Source organism: Podarcis liolepis (assembly GCF_965112155.1).
Source record: "Podarcis liolepis genome assembly, chromosome: 8".
NCBI classification, from domain to species: domain Eukaryota; kingdom Metazoa; phylum Chordata; class Lepidosauria; order Squamata; family Lacertidae; genus Podarcis; species Podarcis liolepis.
In genome coordinates this window covers 25,660,580-25,683,021 of record NC_139560.1, presented here as the reverse complement: position 1 = coordinate 25,683,021, position 22,442 = coordinate 25,660,580, and the positions used below count along the sequence as shown (strand labels likewise).

Below are 22,442 nucleotides of genomic sequence, written 5' to 3'. Positions count from 1 at the left end.
AATCTTAACAGTGAGTCTGTAAGTGACTACAGAGGCCAATTCTGGTTCCACACGTCCTTCCACAGTGGAGCGCTTACAGGCCAGTGTTTCCCAGTTATCAGTGTTTATACCGCATTTTAAAAAGATTTGCCTTGAAAGAGTCCCTCTTTTGCTGACCACCAGCATTACACTTTTCATTTTTAAGTTTGGAATAGAGTAGTTGCTTTGGAAGGCTTCCATTGCCACATACAGAGGATGCTTGATGGGTGGGAATGTGGTATTGAGCTCACCTGTTGTGCTGAGCACTTCACTTGGGAGGAAAGAGGGAAAATTAGAAAAAGGCTGCAGGTACCTGGGTCAGAGAGAGCAGATGGTGAACCACCATTACCAGGGTCCTGGGGAAGTGTGGTGGGCAATAAATGAGGGAGTAGACGTTTGTAAACTGCTCAACTCTCGCCCACCTGTCGGTGCTGTTGCTCAATGTCAGCTCAGCCCACTATAAAAATCATCCGCGATTGGATTGTGGAGACACAGCTGATCCGTATATTTGCAATCAGGCGGTGTAGAAATGATAAGACACATCTCTGCAACTTATCTCAAGGGAGCGGATAGTGCCAAGATAATGCGCAGGATTCCACCGTCTTAAACACACACACACACACACACGCATAAATGCTCCAGCTCCCCCCGGGATTAACAATCCATTAAACCTTTTCACCCGCCGCACAGCTACCCCGGGAGAAGGTCTACCGGTTGAATTACTGCTTCTCGCCGCGCACGTGCGAGTTCTGTGGTGTGACGAATCGCTTTCCGAGCCCGGCCTGCCGCCGCTTCTGGATTGGCCGGAATCCTACAATCGGGGCGGAGCAAAAGCCCGGCCGGCTGGCTTTCCGTCCCTCCCCTTTCCCCGAGGCAGGGCGGGCGGGATAAGAGCAGGCGGCGGCCATTTTGGTTGGTGGCGGGAGGAGGAGGAGGAGGCGGAGGTGTTTGGCTGTGAAGGGTCAGAAGCAAAGGTGAGGAGGGCGAAGGGGTTGCCGCGTCGCTGGGTTCCAGTGGTGTGGTGGTGGGGAGTGCTCTGAAGGGATGGGATGTTTAAATAGGTGGCGTGCGGTCTTGCAAAATAGAAGGGGTGCAAAGGAGGAGGCGCTGGAAGATGTGCCGCAGGTCCCGGAATGTGTCGCTTTGCACCGCTGCCGTGGCCCCTCCAAAACGGGGTCTGGATGCAGGAATGGTTGGCCCCCCGCGTATGTGAGATGCAACAGGGTGGTAACCAACACACACCTGAAAGGTGACGCTTCTATGCAAAGCTCACTGTTTGCAACATTTGCAACGTTTCTACGTGTATCCGTGTCAGCTGATAATAAGAGCTCTAGTGCACCTGGGGAAGACAGCTCCGGTGCACAAAAGCAAAGGCCTCAATGAAATCCTTTTAAAAACAAAAAAAAGAGTCACTTCATGTATGCTTTTTAATGAGGGACTCTCTGTTGGTTTTCATGTAAGGATGCAGGTGAAATGGAAATGGAGCCTAATGAGAAGCGTTTAATGTTGTGAACCGCCCCTGAGATCTATGGATGTTTGGCTGCAGACCAATCAATCAATAATTAAATATCTGTTTTGCATTTTATTTATTTTGCATTTGTTTTGATGGTTCTGGAGTGTGTTGCTTTCGTACAAACAAACAAACAAGATATCCGTCCCCGCTCACCCCGATCCCCATTTGTTGTGTTTGTGTTGTGGATCTCAGTGAGGATTAGATACTCTGCAGTCGTAGGAATATATTGCACTGTATGGAGCAGCCATGTTCTGTTATGATGTTGCTTTTAAATCTGGTGCAGCTGCTGGCCCAGCAAATGCTTGAAGAAAGGGAAAGAAACTGCAGAGAGGAAGATGAGTGCAGAAGCTGCTGACCGGGAGGCCGTCACTTCAAGTCGACCTTGCACACCTCCCCAAACATCCTGGTTTGAGTTTTTGCTAGAGGAGTCTCTGCTGGACAAACATCTGAAAAAAGTTTCGCCTGGTTAGTAATATCAAAAAATCTACAGAGAACAAGAGAGCTTGACTGTGTTGTTTCTGATGGAATGGTTAGGATTCTCCTTAGTTGTATGTATAGGAATTCTTTTGTTGTGAGCTAAATTTGTTACTTGTCATTTGACTGTGGCCGTACAGTTAAGCTGCTTAAATCCCATTGAAATCAGTGGCATTTTAGCCTAAGGGAATGCCACATATTATGAATGTGTGAATGTTTAGCAAAAAATGTATAAAAGGTATCATATTGAATAGAAATAGGGCAAACATTTGCAAGCACACATCATAAACATAGCCATGATTGGTTACAGTGTTCATTTGGTGGTAGACCTGAGTTTGTGTCTGTGTGATGTGTGAAAGGGCCATAAATGCAGGGTTGTAATCTTCATCAGTATTAAATAATCAGACAAGTTTGTTTTCTCTAAATAAAAAATCATCACTGCACGTTCATCCTGGAAAGAATGCTGTTTGCTTTGTATTGGTTACCTCTTTTTCTCTAGCATTTTCATCCAGATCAAACATTTCCAAACCTGTCTTTTCTGCCCAGTAGATCCCTCACCTGTTCAGCTAATCGTTCAGTTTTTGGAGCAGGCTTCCAAACCTTTGGTGAATGAGCAGAATCAGGTCCAGCCTCCACCTGATAACAAGAGAAACCGCATTTTAAAATTGCTTGCTCTGAAAGTTGCAGCACATTTAAAGTGGGATTTGGATGTACTGGAGAAAAGGTATCAGTGGACTTCTTGGTTAATGTTGTTAACATATAATCAATGGGGAACTTGCAGCTCTTGGGAATTGTAGGCCAGAAACATCTTATTATCCCCCACCATTAGCCATACTGTCTTGGGCTGATGGGAGTTGTAGTCCAACATCATCTGGAGGGTCCCAGGGTTTAGACAGCATTCATTTAAAAAAAAATACATCTGTTGTGCACGTTCTCTCTGATTTTTATTGTTTTTGTTGTCTTAGAGGAGCACATGCCAATACAAATGTATGCTTTAAAAAGTACCTACAATGCTATATTAATAATTATTAATCATGATTCAGCAAGCCTGCTGAAAGTAAACAAGTCTGGTCAGCGCCTGTATGGGAGAACACTTGGAAACCTGATGTATGCTACCTTAAGTTGTACAGTGGTACCTCAGGTTACAGACGCTTCAGGTTACAGACTCCGCTAAACCAGAAACAATACCTCAGGTTAAGAACTTTGCTTCAGGATGAGAACAGAAATCGCATGATGGCGGCGGCGCAGCGGCAGGTCCCATTAGCTAAAATGGTACCTCAGGATAAGAACAGTATCAGGTTAAGAATGGACCTCCAGAACGAATTAAGTTCTTAACCCGAGGTACCACTGTTTTGCTTTAAGGAAGTTTTGCAACGAAGTACCATTCTGTAACTTTAGCAATCCTTGGTCTTTTATTCAGCTTATCGGTTCCTGTATTGAACATGCTGCTGAACGAACTGCTGTGCATTAGTAAGGTTCCTCCAGGAACTAAGCATGTAGATGTGGACCTTGCCAGTTTACCTCCAACCACAGCAATGGCGATACTACTCTACAATAGATGGTGAGAACGTCATTGTTTGAGTGTCATTGATGTAATTCAAATATGGAGACAAGTGTTAAGATTAAATTAATCTTGATTATATTGCTTAAACTAAACTGGTCTAATTTGATAGTCCTAGGACAAAAATGTTGTATGCACATTGGTTTGCAGTTTTCTTTGAGATTTAAACCAGCAGTTGTAATAAATCATTATTTTCAATGTGTACGTAGATCCCTAACTATAATATTATTTTGTAACTTACATAAAAGATCAAGGAAAATTATAGGGATATACTGTCAAGTTATTGAATCGGAGGAGAGGTTGACCACAATCCCATTTTAAATGTGGTGTAGAGTCTTAGATCTATTTGTTGCCATTTTTCTTGGGTGGGGCATATGCAGTCATGGATAAAGTTTCACATATTTTTCCTTGTAAAATAGCTTTTTTATACGTAGGAGCCATGCAAGAAAAAAGTTGGCAACTTCATGTGCAATACTATACATGATATTTTTTAGAATCAGATAGGCTGTTGGTGCTTTTTGATAACTTGTGACTATCACACTTTGAGTGCTGTTTTAATGTAGCACAAACTTTTGTTTGAAGCTGTAATAATGGATAGAGCTAATAATAATAATAATAATAATAATAATAATAATAATAATAATAATAATTTTTTATTTATAGCCCGCCCTCCCCGGCCAGAGCTGGGCTCAGGGCGGCTAACACCAGTAAAATTACAGTAAAAACATAATGGGGGGGGCAATTTAAAAATCAGTTTGTTTCCATGACTGAACTCTATGCTTATCACTTAACTTTCTTTTAATAGGGCTATTAGGACCATAGTCAAAAGCAGTTTTCCTGTCAAACAAGTGAAACCTGGTCCACCTCAGTTAAATGTGTAAGTTTGTGCATTTGTTTCAGACCCTTACAAGCAATATATTAATCAACTTAACTCTAATTTTAGCAAGACACAGAAGTGGTTTAACATCATAGATAATTTCAATAAATATTGTTCAGCCGTTAAATATTATTGTTGGTTACATGGTCAATTGAAACTTTACTGTATTTTTTTTTAAAAGGGTGTGTGTGCGTGCTGGTAAACTTTTTTTTTAAAAAAGAACCCTGCCACTGAATTCATTGTAGCTGAGAATAGGTTCTGGTCCTATTAGAGCAAATTATATTCAGAAAAGCTTTGTAAAATGCCTAAAATCTAAAAACTGAATCAATTCTCTATTACTGAAGTGTTGTTGGAGAAATTTAAAATTTGTAAACAAAAAAACCCCTTGTTTTTTTTAAATTCAAAAGATGTAAGCTGTTTTGGAAATCTAAATATAGGGGCATCCATTTAATATTGCTTTGAATGGTACGCTCATTGTTGCTTTTGCCTTTTTTATTTAGAATGAATCAGATTCAGCAAGAAAAGGAAGTAACAGAAAATATCCTGAAAGTAGTAAGTGCCTTTTTCTTTGCTAGATGTGAATGTGAGTGGATTGAGGTATTTAAAGAAAAAATGTGGAACTTTGGATCAATGTACTGAATTTAAATCCTTCCTGGATAAATATGGCCCCTGGTAATTTTCTTTTCTTTTCAATAGTTTATTTGCCATAGCATATATTCCAAACATTCTCATGCTCATAAAAACCATAGAGTAACACCTCATGCGCTCCAATCTCATTAAAAGGGAATACATTAAGATGTGAGTGAAAATTAAGATATGAGTGTATTAACGCAGCAACTCCTCTTGCTTTATTGGAGACACTGGCTATAAATTTTTGCCCAACCCATGACTGTGTAAATAACTGCTTTAAGAGTTCCTTGCAAGAATACTATGTGTGGGTCTATTTTGTATAAATATGTTGCCATTCTGGCCTGTTTTACCACATTTCTCAGTCTCTTCACATTTAAAGTAATTATGTTGGTGTCAGTACTCCTTCTGACAGATGGTTATTAATTACCCCGCCCCCCATTAAGTTGTTCTGTAAAGTTATTATCATTATGGCAGATAGCAGTGAGCAACTGCCGTTGCTGTGCAGGTGATGTCAGCAAAGCAGGTTCTTGAACACTAGTTTCTAAGATTTCCTGTGCTAAGGATCTACAGTTCAGAGTCCCTGATCCACGCCGCTATTAAGTGTCCTGTATACAGTCATACCTCGGGTTACAGACACTTCAGGTTGTGTTTTTTTGGGTTACGGACCGCCGAAACCAGGCAGTACCGGAATGGGTTACTTCTGGGTTTCAGCGGCTGCGCATGTGCAGAAGTGCTAAATCGCGCTTTGCACATGTGCAGAAGTGCCGAATCGCAACCCACGCATGCGCAGACACGCCACTGTGGGTTGTGAAGGCTGCGGGTTGCGAACGTGCATCCCGCACCGATCACGTTCGCAACCCGAGCATCCACTGTACTATACGCGGTTGCTGCATCTTCTGTTCAGGCAGATGTGCTGTTTCGTCCGCTGCTAAATCCTTCACCCAAGTTTCTGGGTGAATCAATGCAGCAAAATGAGGAACTCCAACAAGCAGTGATGCTACTGCCTTATGTGGTGAACCCAATTCCTGATCCTCAAGCTCCCGCATTGAGAGCCAGGCAGATGTTGTGACCATACCTGCCTCACTGTAACGTTTTTTCCCCACCGAATCAGAGCTGTTGCTTGCCGAAGGGGACTGGAGTGTGCTTGTGTTGTTTCGTATTTTGATGAATAGTTCCTTGTGTGGGTGGTATTGAGGATAATGGGTTTTTGTGAAGACTCCTTGGATTGAAAATTGATTGGGTATGTTGTAGGAATTTTGAACTCTGCAGAAATCTTTAAAAGACTGGATTTCAAAAGTTCAAGCCTTCCGATAATCCCTTGTTGCTCTTCCATTGGGAGATCTTTAAAAGAGCATTTCACATTCTCCTCCCGGTTGCAGTTGTCTTTGGTTAAATTTTCTGATTCCAGGCTGTTGATCAGAACCTCGGGGGGGGGGGTTGCTTTGGCTATTTTGAATTCTCCTTAGTGGTGTGTTGTTGTTGTTGTTGTTGTTGTTGTTGTGATGGCCAGCTGCTTTAGGGTTATCTAATAATGGCAATATAGTCAAAATTTTTAAAAGCTTGTGTTGGAAAAACTCGCATAGCGGTCAACATAGGCTTGGCACATGGTAACATTGTCAGGATACTGGAACTCCTGAAAGATAGTAAAACTTTATGTGTTTGTTTGGGGCAGATCAGAGACTCCACATTAACCAGGTATATATAACCGGCTTGCTCCCCTAATAAAGACCTCATGTGTCTTTTAGCTGATAGAAATGTGGACCAAGGTAGGAATCTGCCTTTATAGGTGCATATTGTAATGCTGACTTGGTTTGCTTGCAGCACTAAATGTTGCTGCTCTTTCATTTCACTGCCAGACCTCTGGCTTGAGTTCTCTCAAGGTTTGGAACTCTTTTTTTGGGGGGGGGGGGTGTTTATCTCCTTAGCTTGTGGGGCGTTAGAGGAGGTACCTTTGAAACCCTGTGACAACTCGAGTAGATCTCCCTACCGAGTGTCCCCTTGACCTTACTGATCAAAATATTCATTTTGGAATGTAGTAAGTTCAGTGCTTGACAAATCAATTGTTTTAGCTGTCATTAGAATCAGCTCAGCTGGGTTCTGAGTAGCACTCGGGTTCGTCTCAGCCTTCTGGGGTTCTGAATTTGCCTTATTATGATTGCTGTTGGGCTCCCCGATACTGCTGATAGGATCTTCATATGAATCTCCATGTACTTCAGCTAGCACTGCAAAGCGATTGTGAAAGGGAACTTGTGCAGACGTAGCAAGACATCTTGAGGGGGGGAAATCCCGATCTTAGACTGTTTAGCTGTGGGGGGCAGGGAGTGAGTAGTCCTCAATTTCTCTAAAACGTTTGTTTGGCCCCCTGATCATCCTTCCCACCAGTTAGTGTGCCAGACTGGTCAGAGGGTGATTGAAAATTACAGAGCAGCCGGCTTAATTAAGCATAGGTTTACTCTAGAAACACTATTGTTGTTTTTGAGTGAGATGAACCTCCCGCAGCCTCTTATCAGCATTAATAGTTGAAGTTGCTTGGGCGGCTGGGGCGTGTTTTGACTACTGCCGGCTTTATCTTCCAAGAATACTGAATAATTTCCTTTCAGGGAGGCCTATACTTCAGACAGCTGGGATGCGGGTGGTGCTGTGGTCTAAACCACTGAGCCTTGGGCTTGCCGATCAAAACGTTGGCAATTCGAATCCCTGCGACAGGGTGAGCTCCCGTTGCTTGTTCCCAGCTCCTGCCAACCTAGCAGCTCGAAAGCACCCCAAAAAATGCAAGTAGATTAATAGGTACTGCTCCGGCAGGGAGGTAAACGGCGTTTCCGTGCGCTGCTCTGGTTTCGCCAGAAGCGGCTTAGTCATTCTGGCCACATGACCCGGAAAAACTGTCTGCAGAGCAGACAAACGCCGGCTCCCTCGGCCTGTAAAGTGAGATGAGCGCCGTAACCCCAGAGTCGTTTGCGACTGGACTTAACTGTCAGGGGACCCTTTACCTTTACCTTTATCCTTCAGACAACTGTAAGTCTACATATAGGCTGAATGTAACCCCCCCTTCCCCCCCGTTGGATTATCCTGCAGCTACCGTCTTCCATTCAATTAATTAGCTTATGTATGTAACAACTTAAGATTTTAAGGAGGTTTTCTCACCGCTGCTGTATCGTAGTCTCCATCTTTTTTGTAACTTTCCTGTGACCCTGTTGGTGCCCTCTTATTTGTGGTCTAATTCCAGGTCCATGTTATAAGAAAGAGTTTATTCAAGGAGGTCGGGGTGGAGAACCTCTGACCCACGGGCCTAATTTGGTCTGCCAGGTCATTTTGGCTAAGTCATTCCCACCTGCTCCTACACCTTGTGTCATATAAGATGTAAGGTATGGGATAGATAAAAACCTGTCTCAGGGATTAGCTGATTGGCAGTGTCTGTAAAACCCTATGCTGTGTGAAATAGTGCTTTAAAGGAGGCTACTGGAGACAACTTTGGGCTAAAAGATCACCTGGTGTCATTTGTCACACTCTACCTGGAAGGGGGTGGGACACATAATGATCTGGTCTGCCGGACAGATGCAGCTCCCCACCCCAAAGGAAATTTTCTCACGTATGTGTATTGTGGTGCAAGGAACTAGGCCACAAAAGCACAGGAAGAAAGAGCCAGGCTCTTTTCACAAGTTACTAGTCTTATTCCCTCATTCATTCATATTTTTATTTATTTATTTCTTAAATGTATTTCCCACCCTTCATCACAAGATGTCTGGGCTGTTCACAGGATAAAATACAAGATAAAAACACCAGTAAATAATTGAAACAAAAGCAACAATAATCTTCTCTTCTCACAGGCACATTTAAAGTTGGTGTATAATTTTAATCAGCCAAAGGCCTGGTTGAAGATTGTGATTGAATTCTGTAGGGCTTGCTTCTGAGTGAGCATGTTCAGGACTGTGATGTTACTTCTGAAGTGTGCAAGATAATCTGAACCGGAAGCCAATTAAAGGGTTATTGTTTGGGGTTAAGTAAGTTAGTAAGATCCTATGCTGCTTATGGAGTAAAGGAGAACTTTGTGCTAAATATTCTAAATATAATGAACACATTGAATAAATAAGTGGCAATAATAACTGGATACATGCATTTCTTTGGGTCGTTACAGCTAAAAGAACAGGCTGCTGATTCCATTCTGGTCTTAGAAGGAGCACTCAAATTAAATAAAGATCTTTATATTCACACAATACGGACTCTAGATTTGCTAGCCATGGACCCTGGTGCGGTTAATGGAGAAACAGAGAGTTCCACAGCGGGATTCAACATCAGTGCTGAGGAACTGCAGTGTCAGGTATGCCAGACATTTTGCCTGAAAGCATAGCTGCTGAAATGGTGGTGCTTATGATGCAATTCATCATGCCTCAAAGCACCACTATTATTCCATATTCAAGCTTCCTTGATTTACCTGTGGCTTCTAAGCTTATTTCATATTTAATTATTTCATAAAATGCATATATCACTTGAATGTGTATTTTTTTAAAAATAATAATCTCAAAGTGGTTTACAAAAAGTAAGCTTCAAGTATGGAGTCTTACAATTATCTCTAGGCCTCTGTTCCTTTCCCAATTATTACTAAGTTCAATTTAGATATTTTCCAATTGTTGGAAACGGAAGGAAAACCCATATTCAAGCAAATATGTACCACAGAGTCTTCGACACTCTGAGCATAGTCAATCTTTTCCATCTACCATAGTTTTGTTTGTTTAGATAATTTATATCCTGAACTTTCAACATAGATTTAATGTTCCCACAGCGTAAGAAACAAAAAATATAATTTTGAAAGAAATGCTGCTTGTTTGTGTTTCAGGTCTGCTATGATTTAGGTGCCATCTATTTTCAGCAAGGTTCCACAGATTCTGCTCTTTATGGAAACGCCAGAGAGAAATTTTTTAGAACCAAGGAACTGATTTCAAAGGTACGTCATTCAACAATAGACAGCTCATTTCAGTTTTTGCATCTCTGTAACCAAATTCATGCAATGCGATCTAGTGCTCACTTTAACTAGATATATCCTGTGAGCAATTTGGGTTTACCTATTTGGGTTTCCTGATCCTTTGTCTTAAGTACAAGAAAACTGAGTTTTCCATTGGAACATGTAATGCATAATATTTATACATTTAGGAAATGATTTCATCATACAGTGGTGCCTCGCAAGACGAAATTAATTCGTTCCGCAAGTTTTTTCTTCTTGCGAGTTTTTCGTCTTGCGATGCACGGTTTCCCATAGGAATGCATTGAAAATCAATTAATGCGTTCCTATGGAAACCGCCTTCAGACCAGGTTCGGGGACGGTCTGTCCCCCGACCTCTTCTGAAGGCTGGGGGGGGGGACAAGGGCTTTTCTTCCCACCCCCAGCATTTTAAAAAACCCCGGGACAGCAGAGGACTTCTCCGCTGTCCGGGGCGATGTAAAAGCCCCTGGGAAGGCAGGCAGGGGGGACAAAGACTTTTGCCCCCCGCCCGCCTTCAGAAGAGGTCCTGGACCTCTTCTGAAGACGGACGGGGGGCAAAAGTCTTTGCTCCCCACCGCCTGCCTTCCAAAGCCGTCCGGGACAGCGGAGAAACGTGCTGCCTTTCTCCGCTCTCCCGGGAAGGCAGGCAGGGGGGAGCAAAGACATTCGCCCCCCGTCCGCCTTCAGAAGAGGTCCAGGACCTCTTCTGAAGGCGGGCGGGGGGCAAAAGTCTTTGCTCCCCCCCGCCTGCCTTCAAAAGCCATCCGCGATAGCGGGAAGCGCTTCCCTGCTATCCCGGACTGCTTTTAAAATGCTGGCAGTGGGGAGCAAAGCCTTTCGGCCCCCGCCGGCCTTCCTGGACCTCTTCTGAAGGCCGAAGGGGGGGAAAGGCTTTGCTCCCCACCACCAGCATTTAAAAGAGGTCCCCGGAGATTTCCCTATGGGCTTTCTTCTTGCGAAGCAAGCCCATAGGGAAATTCGTCTTGCGAAGCGCCTCCAAAACAGAAAACCCTTTCGTCTTGCGGGTTTTCCGTCTTGCGAGGCATTCGTCTTGCGGGGTACCACTGTATATAGCCTTTGAAGACATTTGTCTTAAATAATGAATTATTTTAAAGTTACTGATAGAAATTGGATATTTCTTACAGATTGGCTCTTCGCTTCATTGCATCATAGATGAAAAAAGGTTAGCTGGTTACTGCCAAGCTTGTGGAGTTCTTGCACCTTCTGACAATACTTCACAGCCATCAACTCCTTACAGTCAAATCCACAGCTGTTTAAGATCTGGCAGTTATCAGGTAAAGGATTTGCAAAGCTTGAATTGCACATCATGTGATCCTTATATTAGTCTGCTTGTTTATTCCTCAAGTAAGGTAAAAAGGTAAACGGTAAATGACCCCTAGGTGGTTAAGTCCAGTTAAAGGCGACTACGGGGTGCGGCACTCATCTTACTTTTCAGGTTGAGGGAGCTGGTGTTTGTCACAGACAGCTTTCCAGGTCATGTGGCCAGCATGACTAAATCACTTGTGGTGCAACTGAACACCGTGACAGAAGCCAGAACACCTTTTACCTTCCCACCGCAGCAGTACCTATTTATCTACTTGCACTGGCATGCTTTCAAACTGCTAAGTTGGCAGAACTGGGACAGAGCAGAGTGGTTTAGACCAGAGTGCCCCCTGCGTCCCTATTCCTCAAGTATATTATTAGTAGTAAGCAGAATATTAAGTAGTCTGCTGTATATAGGAATTGTTATTCTCCTGAGAATAAAAAACAGATAGAACCAAAGCTGTCACTTTTAATTTTGTATTGTAATCAATTGGTTACATAAATAACAAAAAAAAAGTTCATTATACTTTTAAAACCTTTTCATATTCTGATTTTCGCAGCACGCTTTGTATATTGACATGTTTTTAAGTTCAAAACGATGAAAAATAACATTTCACATCTGTATAAGTTAATTTAATATCTGTATAAGTTGAGTTGTTGTTGCAGTATCCAGTAAACTGGTTCCAGCTAACTTTGAAACTATTCCGTCTTGGTGTTGGGCCAAATGCCATATATTGTCAAACTGATTCATCTTCTCTCTGCGTGTACTTCAGGAACTAGTGAAAATTTTCCTTGAAGATAACCGAACACCCAGTTTACCCGTTCAGTTCAGGCAATCAGTTCTCAGGGAACTCTCCCAGAAAGCTCAACAAGGGTGAGAAATAACTTGAATGAATCATTCCGATGCACTCTTTGCTTAACAGTTAAGGCCAGGCAGAAGGTATAGATTTCCGAGCAGTTGGCTCGGACCAGTTCCAAGCCAATTGGTACTTTCAGCTCATGGTTGACAACTTAAAACTCTGAGGTAATTTGGCCTGATTTGCTTGTAGTTCACATTATTTTTAAAATGTTGAACTACTTGCTTTTCATTATTAGAACAGCATTTCAAGCAGGAATTGAATAATCCTAGGTGTCTGGTCCCTACTATTCCCTTAGTGTGAAAAGAATTGAAATGTTTCATTGGTTCAGTGCAGGGCTAACTTGTAAGCATTCAAAATGCATTTGATGACACCCCCCCCCAACTAGGTTCGAAGCATACACTTTCTGTGTTTATTTCTTCCAAAAAAAGGGTTAAGAAGCTGTATTTTGTGTTGCCTCATTGAGGAACATCTCTGGGTTATTTGTGGGGCATAGGAATTCGTTCATCTCCCCCCCCCCCCCAAAAAAAAATACTCCGGTCCACCACATAGTCTGAGGGGACGGTGGACCGGCCCACGGCTGAAAAGGGTTGCTGATCCCTGGTGTATATCCATCCACAGTCCTGATGCCACATTCATAATCTCTGTCTTCTATGCTGATGATAAATGTGCTTTGAGGTTTTTTACCATACAAGTGCATAAATTTTATGAAATCAATCAAGCAAACAAACAAATAAGAGAATGGCTGGAATGTGAAGGATGAATTGTTTGCCCCATATCTTACTGTCCATCATCAATACCTTTCTCAAACTTGCTTCTGCAGTAGTCCCTTCTGGGCAGTCAAGCTGCATTCTGGAGTGTAAGAACTGTCCCTTGTGTCCTTTTATGTGCTTTTCTTCTAACAGCATGTGAACTTTCCGTATTTTTCTAGGAATGATGTCTTGGAAGAAATATGTTTCAAGGTGTGTGTGTGCAACAGTGTTTGTGATGTAATGCAAGGCCGACCAGTCGGTGTCCACTTTAACCAGCTGTTTCTTAGACCCACCAAAGAAAAAATAGACTTTCTCCTAGAGGTATGGAATTGTCCTCAGTTTTAGGCACATCTGCTTAAACTGTTTTCTAAGCTGCTTTTTAAAGCTACTGAATACAGCTTATTGATCCTAATGCACTTTTTAAGTGCTATGCTTTTCACTGTTGCATCTGAACTAATGGGTGCTACTTAACTTTTAAAATATGTGTTGCTTAGTTTTGTGGCTATGAAATCATTAGCCGTTCAGTTACGGTATTGGGTAGCAGATTGGTTGACTAGATACATCTCCTTACCATGTAATTATTGGTTAGAGTTATCAGACAATTGAGTGTATACACTTAACTGCTTCAGAAGGTATACAACCAGCATATGGAAGCCACAATACACAGTATGTTTTCAGATTGCCCTCACCCAAATGAACTAATGTTATGAATGTGAAAAGGTTATCTGCTGGCTAGCTTCAAGTCTGCCTTGACAACTACTTCAGGTAAAATCTGCTCTTTCATGGGGTTGATTCAGACATTCAGTAGCATGCAGGGCTGCATTTGTGTAGAGGTGCTGTACTCATGAACCACTAAATCCATCTAGGATCTTATAACATTTCATATCGCTGTTGTTAGAATGTTTTTTTCCTCAGTGGCTAGCATGCTATCTTTATTACTCCTCTTTTGCATACTCTTTTGAGGGAGCTTATGAAAATGTCTATTTTCTGAAGGAGTATACACAATATGAAAAAACAATTAAATGTGTGTGCTTTTGTTTTTGTTTTAAGCTTACTTAATTTTTCACTAAAGCTCAATTCAGTATTTCAACTTTGCAGGTATGTTCAAAATCAATACAAGTAGAAAGTGCTTCAGAATCCTCAAAAAGGAAAATGGCCTATTTTCTGAAGTAAGTATGCAATATTAGATTACTTGCAGTCCTCCTTAAAAAGTTGATTAGTATCTTTCATTCAGGGAAGTTGTTAAGTGCTAAGTATATCAGGTCCTAAGATATCATTGGTACCAAGGAAGAAACAACATAATAGTGTTTGTCTGTAAGCTAAATAGGCCTCAGACGTTTTCTCAGCTTCAACAAATTCCCACATGTGCCACTTCTAAAAGGTGGGGTGATAACTGCTGGTGTAATTTGTGGTCAAACCTAAGCTAAATAACTCTTACGTAGAATGCTTTTTGTTCATTGCCATGATCCACTCTAGGTAGGTGATTCAAAAGGCAGTTGTAATTAAGACCTGCTGATTTCCTTAGCCGTTGCTACACAAGACACCAGTGTCTCAACAACTACCTTTCTCATGTGGTCAGTTGGACACCTGGCATGATTCACTGTAAACGCAGTGATTAGTAAATAGCCCCTTGTTTAAAAACATCTTTGAATGTATATTCCAAATGTCATGCCACTACAAACTACACAAAGTGCTGCAATTTCTCTTTCTGCTAATCTTTACTTAATGAGACCTTTGATTGTTTTTTACAGAAATCTCTGTTTGGGTTTGGAAGACCTCCAACTTGTCTTCATGATTTCCTCCCACGAGCTCTTCATAGCGTTGCTGAAAGATGATGAACGAAAGCTGCTTATTGATCAAATGAGGAAAAGGTCGCCTCGAGTCAACTTAGGCACTAAGCCTATAACTTCATTTTATGATATTCCAGGTTATTCCCCCCCCCCTAAAATATTCCTTGATAGCTTTTTTTCTGAAGACAAATGACAGTCCTGCAGTAAGTTAAGCCCTGTGCAAAGAAGTAATCGGCTTATGCAACAAGTTGCTATAGTATGTGTTTTGGCAGTTATTGTAAATTCCTGTTAGCCATCATAGATGGCTAACATTGCAACCTGCATATTCAGAAGCCATGCACTTCTGACTACCAGGTGCTAAGGGTTCCAGCTCAATATGGGATATCAACAGGCCTGCAGTTCACTACTCAATCTGCGATAGTTATCTCCCTGGCAAGCATCTGAGTGAAAAATCTAAACTGCACACCTGTAGCCAGTAGAGTACTGTTGCTTGCTGCGCTCTGGCTTGAAAGAGTTAAGATAATGGGACTAGCCGGTGCTAGGTTGTGAAGATGGTGCTATTGTCTTTTGCTTTAAGGGCTACTGGCCCTTCAGGGCAGAAATGAGAGTGGTAGAACCAAGCATACAATCTCTCAAGGTGCTCCTGGGAGCAGGAAAGAGATCTTTCTGCTTGCCTTCCCAGCTTAATTCAGGGAGGCACAGAATTGGACTTACATGGCTTTCTGAGCTGCAGCTAGGATGACCCATATTTACTTGGGAGTTGAGTTGGAGAGCTTAGAGCAGGAAAGAGGCATCATCTTGGGCATTATGTGAAACAGTGGGATATTGCTGTCATGCCGTATTTCTGAGACAGAGATTCTCTTTGAGACTATTTATCGAGCCCAAGAGTCTATTCGTTTATTGTTGTAACCCAATGCAGAATTTTCATTTTCCCTGTCTTGAAAAGGATGACCAAACACAGTGTGGATGTGTGGGTGGTAGGTACAGAAGTGTAACATTTTTAGGGAATCCAAAATTAATGTGTCCTGAGGGCTATGACTACAAAGAGTCTTGATGCCCCCTGAAGCTTCCTGTGTATGTCTGTGTCTACGTATGGCAATGACATTAGCACTGTACATTCAAACTTCTATATGGTGGATAGCATTAATTAAAGTGATTTCATTTTGGTGTAAAATAAAAGTATCTTTAGTTGATCCATCTTTTCTTAAAAATGTCAATCTTTTGTCTGTTGCCTCCAGTTAGTTATAGCTTGGTTCAAGGAAAACTCAATATAATAAATTGCTCATTGACCTCCGTGATACTTTCTCTTCCAGCCTCAGCAAGTGTGAATATTGGTCAGCTTGAACATCAGCTTATATTATCAGCCGATCCCTGGAGGATCCGCCAAATTTTAATTGAATTGCATGGCATGACATCAGAACGCCAGTTCTGGACAGTTTCTAACAAGGTACTTTTAATTTTTGACTACCTTAATTTTCTGTGTGTAAGACACCCCCATGTATAAGATGGCCCCTACTATTGGGGACTAAATTTAAAGAAAATTAGGGGAGATGGCCCAAAGTTGTTGAACTTTTTTTTAGGGGGAATTGCATGAGCACCATCACCCCAGCAGGGCCGTTGCTAGGTTTTTGCAAAAGTGGGCAGCCGCTCCCCACACACCACTGCAGGTGGTAAGCTCCCTAGAGTGTGCGCCTCCCACAGCGGCATGGGGTAAGGAATTGCGTGCCCACCAACCAGCTGGCTGGCTGCGCGCAGCTTCCCCCCCAAGCCACTATCCATGTATAGGACAACCCCAGTTTTTTGACATGATTCTTGAGTCAAAAAACCTTGTCTAATACATGGAAAAATATGGCAACTTCTTTAAATCTGAGCTATATTACAGTTATTGATTTCTGTGTTGTTGCTTTTTCTTAGTGGGAAGTGCCAAATGTTTACGGCAATGTAATCCTAGGGATCAAAGATAATTTGACCAGGGATTTGGTCTACATCCTTATGGCAAAGGGACTACACTGCAGTACAGTCAAGGTGAGGTAATCATTATCTTGCTAATAAGAATCTTGCCAATTAACATTATGGAATGCTACTAATAACTATTACTAGGACTGAGTATTATGTTGTTGGAGATTAAGCATGTGGGATTTTTTTTTAAAAAGATGGTGCCACTTTCCTATTCGCCGTGGTTGTTCCCTTCACTGTGATGTCCGGTGTCTTGGTCTTAGGCCGCAAATGGCATATTTGAGTTGCACATAAAGCCACCAGCGTTATGAGAGGGAAATGTGGCTGACTGTTGTAATTTTAGGCTGTGCGCCTAATTTGCTCCATGTTCCTTTTGCCTGAAGACTACTGGCCTTTCACATGGGGTGGGATAGGTTTGTGGATGGGTTTCCCACTGTATATCAGCAATAGGTGCTCTGGAATTGTTCTGCCTTTTCTGGGCAGATCTGTTCTCACAACTGAGAAAGAGGCGTAGCTGGCTCCATAGCCTGCATTGCTGTGCAGAGCAAGGCAATTATGAGCATGAAAACATTGTGCTCCATGCAATATTTAGATATTTAAAAACCTACTACTTTGACTTTCCTTATTTTCTATGGGTTGATTTCAGTTTCTGTGGTTCAAAGTAATAATTTCAAAAGCCTACTAGCCCTTTAAGACAGGATGGAGATAGTCATGTGATAGACAGTCATGATGCAGCACAGTGATCTTCATAGGGTATGGGGGCATGGAGACCATTGATTTTTATCCCAGCCTTCTTAGCAGCAACCAAAATCATGAGTGTGGAATTTAATTATTCCCTTTGCCTCCACCAAAACAAACCACCACTTTAGCAAGCGTATTGCATTATGTGCTTCTGTAGGCTAAATGTTTTATTACAGGACTCTGGACTTTTTGTTGTAGTACAGTGGTACCTCGGGTTACATACGCTTCAGGTTATATATGCTTCAGGTTACACACTCCGCTTCAGGTTAAGAAGTTTGCTTCAGGATGAGAACAGAAATCGTGCTCCAGCGGCACGGCGGCGGCAGGAGGACCCATTAGCTAAAGTGGTGCTTCAGGTTAAGAACAGTTTCAGGTTAAGAACGGACCTCCGGAATGAATTAAGTACTTAACCCGAGGTACCACTGTACATGAATATAGCTACTGTCATCGTCCCCCCCAAAAAAACCCACTCTACGTGCAACTAGAAGAGAAATAGGCAAACTCCTCACACTGTTTTTTTATTATTATTACAGGATTTTGTCCATGCAAAACAGCTTTTTGCCGCTTGCCTTGAACTTGTGACAGAGTTTTCTCCAAAGCTACGCCAAGTCATGCTGAACGAGGTGCTACTTTTGGACATTTATTCCCATGAAGCAGGAGCAGGGCTTTTGGGAGAAACACCCCCCTCTAACCTGATCAGCAGAGTTCGAGGTTACTTAGAAATGAGGGTTCCTGGTAAGAATGCTTGGCTAATTATGTGAGAAAACTTCTTCAGAAGCTTAGGATCAGAGGAGGGGGAATGCTCCACAACTGATAGATATTAGCTTGTAATCCGAGTGAATGATTTTATTTGTATTCTTCAATCCTGGTGCTTGGGGGAAGGATGTCAGCAGGATGCTGAAGTAACATTGATGCACTTCAATCTTTATTGCTGTCAATTTTAATTATATTTAAATGTTTTAACTGATTTTAGCTTCTTAATGATAATTTTAACGTTTATTGTAAACAAACGGCTTAGAGGTTTGACTACAATGACGTGGTATATAAATTTTCTCAAACAAATAAACATTGTATGCTTGTAAACATATAAGATGTTAAAAGTATCTAATCAGTTGCTTTTTAAAAATATTGTTTTAGATATTCCACTTCGACAAGTTGTAGCAGAGGAATGCGTTGCCTTTTTGTTGAATTGGAGGGAGAATGAGTACTTAACGATGCAAGTTCCTCTCCCACTGGTTCAGACCAATCCTTACGTGAAGGTAAGGCATGTTTCGGAACTGACTACCAATACATTTGAAATTGTATAAATCCTAAACTGTCTCCAGACTTACCTGTTATTCTGTTCAAATGCTTCCCAAATTAATGGAGCTTTATTTTTCAACAACATTTGCTTTAACTCGTCTAGCTATAGATATAGATTGCATATAGATATAGATACACCCATACATGTACATATACATATACACATACCATATTTTTCGCTCCATAAGACACACTTTTTCCCTCCTAAAAAGTAAGGGGAAATGTGTGTGTGTCTTATGGAGCTAATGCAGGTGGGAGGCTCTGCTCAGTGCTCCCTTTAAAGAGCTGCATGAAGTGTGTGTGCGGCTCTTGGGGGCTTTTTCGCAAGGTGGGAGAAGGGACTGATGGGCTGCCCTATGTCCCTTCCCACAACTCCCGGAAAAGCCAGCAAGAGCCGCTGCCGGGCTCTGCTCAGCGCTCCCTTGTAAGGTCTCCCTTTCGTCCCTCATCCTGCTTTGCTGGGAAGCCAGCAGAACAAGAGGCGCTGCACAGCTATCGCTCTTGCTCTACTGGTTTCAGTGAGAGCTGCGCAGCTTGCTCTGCTGGCTTTTCAGCGAAGCGGGAAGAGGGATGGAAGGGTTTAAAGCAAGAAAAACGAGAGCCGCTTACATGCTCTGCGCAGAATATTTTATTTCTTGCTTTCCGCCTCTAAAAACTTGGTGCGTCTTATGGTCAGGTGCGTCTTAGGGAGCGAAAAATACGGTACACACAGTGCTGTTTTAAAAAAATAATGTTTAGGGGTGCTCTCATTTTGACTCAAGAAAATCACCATTTGATAGTTCAAATTGGGAAACATAAAAACAGTAAATGGACAAACGTACAAAGATTCACAAAATGTGGTATGTGCTAAACTTGTTGAAATTCTGAATTCCAAAAGCACGTGTTATATGAGGTGTAAGAGTTTGTCTGCTGCCAGGAAAGAGTAAAACATTCTGGACATACACAAGCAACTTTGGGTTTCCCCGAAGTAGGTCTCTGGGTTGTGTAGCTGAGGATTTCTTTGCCAGATTTGATTTCCTAGCTGTAACCAGGCATAGATTGCTGGAAAAAGAAACAGCGTTCCTTGAAAGCTTTCAAAGACTGACGGTTCCTTCTTGGTGGTGTGTTTTGCTTAGCTTGGACAGCTTTTGGCTGCCACATGTAAAGATCTTCCTGGACCCAAAGAAAGTAGACGGGCAGCGAAAGACCTTTGGGAGGTGGTTGTACAGATCTGCAGTGTAACCAACCAACACAAACGAGGGAATGATGGCAGAGTGAGCTTAATAAAGCAGAGAGATTCAACGTTGGGCATAATGTACAGGTAAGTTGCTATAGTTTTTTTAAAAAATACAACTCAAAGCCAAAATAGGTGTCTTCTGAACATGGGTGTACCTGTAGCCAACATTAGAAAGAGCTACAACATTGCTCCACCCCTAAATTGAGTCTAATTAAATTAATTATTGCATAGGATTAATTGAATATATGGGTGGGGAGGGAAAAGAGTAAACTGGCCTGCTTATTTGAGCCCCTTATGGTTTATAGCACTCTGTTCTGGGGTTGAAGATACACTTCAGCATTTTGGTTCAGGTCTGATGGTTGATTGTACATTGTAGTTCCTGTTGCATTAAAATTTGCTTTTAAAACCTTTTACAAATAAATTAAATAAATATAAATAATGAATTTCTTTAAATAGTTGATAACAGTAACCACATGTCTTCTATTATTTAGGAGTGAACTGCTCTCTTTTATCAAAAAGTTGCGGGTGAGTTTGGAGCTAAAGTTTTTGCTATGGACTAACCCTGTAAAAAAACCACTGTTGCAGGAAAATATTTTGCAGGCGGATATTATCTTTTTCTTGAGAAATGTGTTATTTCCTCATCCTTCGTTCAAAGGGAGTTGTAACAGGAGATGCATTCCCCTTTGTCAGGTTGAGTTTGCCAAATTCCAGATAGATGCGAGAATAAATGTAATAAACCAAAGCAAATCAATCAAACTCCAGAGAGATGGGTGACTACTTCTGTGTTCTCAGTGGACAGTCCCCTTTTTCAAACTGACTCTATTCTTTAGGTTTCTTGTTTTATCATTGATTTAACAAAGAGGCTGCCTTTGACTCCACAAACTGAGAAATACATAGAATGAAAATTATAGAATCACAGAATTGCAGAGTTGGAAGGGACCCTGAGAATCATCTAGGAATATGTACCATCTGGGGATTAAACCTGCAACATTTACATTATCAGCACCATGTTCTGAGCTATCCAGGCTTAGCTATATATTGTATATTACCAATAATATGCACCAGACTTTCTAGAAACAGCAGTGCAGTGGTAGGAAACAAGCTCCCTGTTCTGAATAGAAGCCCAAACCTAAACATGCAGCTGGCCATATAATTTTTTGCTATGGTGTGGCCCTACAGATAAATAGCTTGGGTAACTTACCTAAGAATTGCTACTTAAATCTATTTTCGCAAGTAACTGCAAGAACACCTGTTCTGTACAGTGCCATATTTTAATATGTTGGGGAGATTCGGAAGACAGTCATTTTAATCAAGTGTGCATCGTAGGCCATGCAGCTTTTAAAAAAAAATAGACTTGAGAAATGCAAAGAGTGACACACATCTCTTGCAAAATGGCCTTAACCTGTGTGTGAAGTTGCATAGTTTTCTACGACATGTAATATCCTTATCAGTAATCTAAGAGGCTATGTATATAGATTTCATTTCAAAGTTGTATAAGCATTTTGAAAGTTTGCGAAGAAAAACTGGATTTCCCTGACACTGAAAAGAAGCATTGTATCATGTACTTTTGTTTTTCCGCTATAGGAGCCTCTAGTTTTGACAACAATATTATCTTTGTTTGTCAAGCTTCATAATGTTCGGGTAAGTGCAGTACTCTCCTTATCATAAATATTTGACTTTGATGTCTGCCTCTCGGACTCATTTCCCATATCATATTCTTTCCTCTTCTAGGAAGACATTGTGAATGATATTACCGCAGAACATATTTCTATTTGGCCATCATCCATTCCTAAGTAAGAAAATTGTTTTTGCTCCAATTATAATTGTGAAATGTGCTTTTCTGGGGATCTGCAGATTGCTTCTTGGTCCTGAGTGTCTTGTTTCAAGGGTTGTCTATGTGTTACCGTATTTTTTGCTCCTTGAGATGCACTTTTTTCCTCCTAAAAAGTAAGGGGAAATGTCTGTGCGTCTTGTGGAGCGAACGTGTGGTCGATCGCTGGCTCCCTTTCTGGCCCCGCCCCCATGCCCAGGCCTCCATTGTTGAATGTTCTGCTGACTGGCTGATTATCTGTCTGGAAATGGCTCCCTTTCCTTTCCTAAAGAAGCTGCAGAACTGTGAGTTGAACCCCATAAAAACAGGATTTTTTTCCCTTTGCAAAGTAAGCTCAACAACTTTGAACTGATCCTCAAAAAAAGGGGGGGGGCTTTTCCCCTCTGCAAAAGAAGCTGCAGAACTGTGAGCTGATCCCCCCAAAACAGGGCTTTCCCCCTTTCCTCCTCTAAAAACTAGGCGCGTCTTATGGTCAGGTGCGTCTTATGGAGTGAAAACTGCGGCAATTATATTTTAACAGTTTTTCAGGAGCAACTCTGCGCCTTCCATTTTAAAGAATAAAATGGCTTTCCTGTCAATTATGCAAGGAACTACACCTCCCATTCTGTTTTCCCCAGAGAGAG

General features: G+C 41.7%; 1 protein-coding gene across 5 annotated transcripts in view; it reads left to right on the top strand.

Moving 5' to 3' along the window:
• The first annotated feature begins 917 nt into the window (after window positions 1-917).
• The window catches only part of INTS8 (integrator complex subunit 8), a 27,671-nt gene continuing 6,146 nt past the window's right edge, over window positions 918-22,442 (top strand). For 2 of the 5 annotated variants that reach the window (XR_014529464.1, XM_083518352.1), the window contains exons 1-21: window positions 918-992; window positions 1,815-1,996; window positions 2,555-2,729; window positions 3,426-3,566; window positions 4,372-4,443; window positions 4,944-4,995; window positions 9,209-9,391; window positions 9,908-10,015; window positions 11,197-11,346; window positions 12,148-12,248; window positions 13,163-13,304; window positions 14,082-14,152; window positions 14,735-14,910; window positions 16,087-16,220; window positions 16,688-16,798; window positions 18,004-18,205; window positions 18,608-18,729; window positions 19,888-20,072; window positions 20,480-20,513; window positions 21,573-21,629; window positions 21,720-21,781. Coding sequence is in view for 4 of the 5 variants with exons in the window: in XM_083518352.1 (XP_083374478.1) it covers window positions 1,867-1,996; window positions 2,555-2,729; window positions 3,426-3,566; window positions 4,372-4,443; window positions 4,944-4,995; window positions 9,209-9,391; window positions 9,908-10,015; window positions 11,197-11,346; window positions 12,148-12,248; window positions 13,163-13,304; window positions 14,082-14,152; window positions 14,735-14,910; window positions 16,087-16,220; window positions 16,688-16,798; window positions 18,004-18,205; window positions 18,608-18,729; window positions 19,888-20,072; window positions 20,480-20,513; window positions 21,573-21,629; window positions 21,720-21,781 (2,408 nt within the window). In the remaining variant the exon portion in view is untranslated. Of the gene's footprint in view, window positions 993-1,035; window positions 1,268-1,814; window positions 1,997-2,551; window positions 2,730-3,425; window positions 3,567-4,371; window positions 4,444-4,943; window positions 4,996-9,208; window positions 9,392-9,907; window positions 10,016-11,196; window positions 11,347-12,147; window positions 12,249-13,162; window positions 13,305-14,081; window positions 14,153-14,734; window positions 14,911-16,086; window positions 16,221-16,687; window positions 16,799-18,003; window positions 18,206-18,607; window positions 18,730-19,887; window positions 20,073-20,479; window positions 20,514-21,572; window positions 21,630-21,719; window positions 21,782-22,442 lie in introns of those variants that run through there. The other 3 variants (XM_083518351.1, XM_083518350.1, XM_083518349.1) reach the window with 3 other exon arrangements.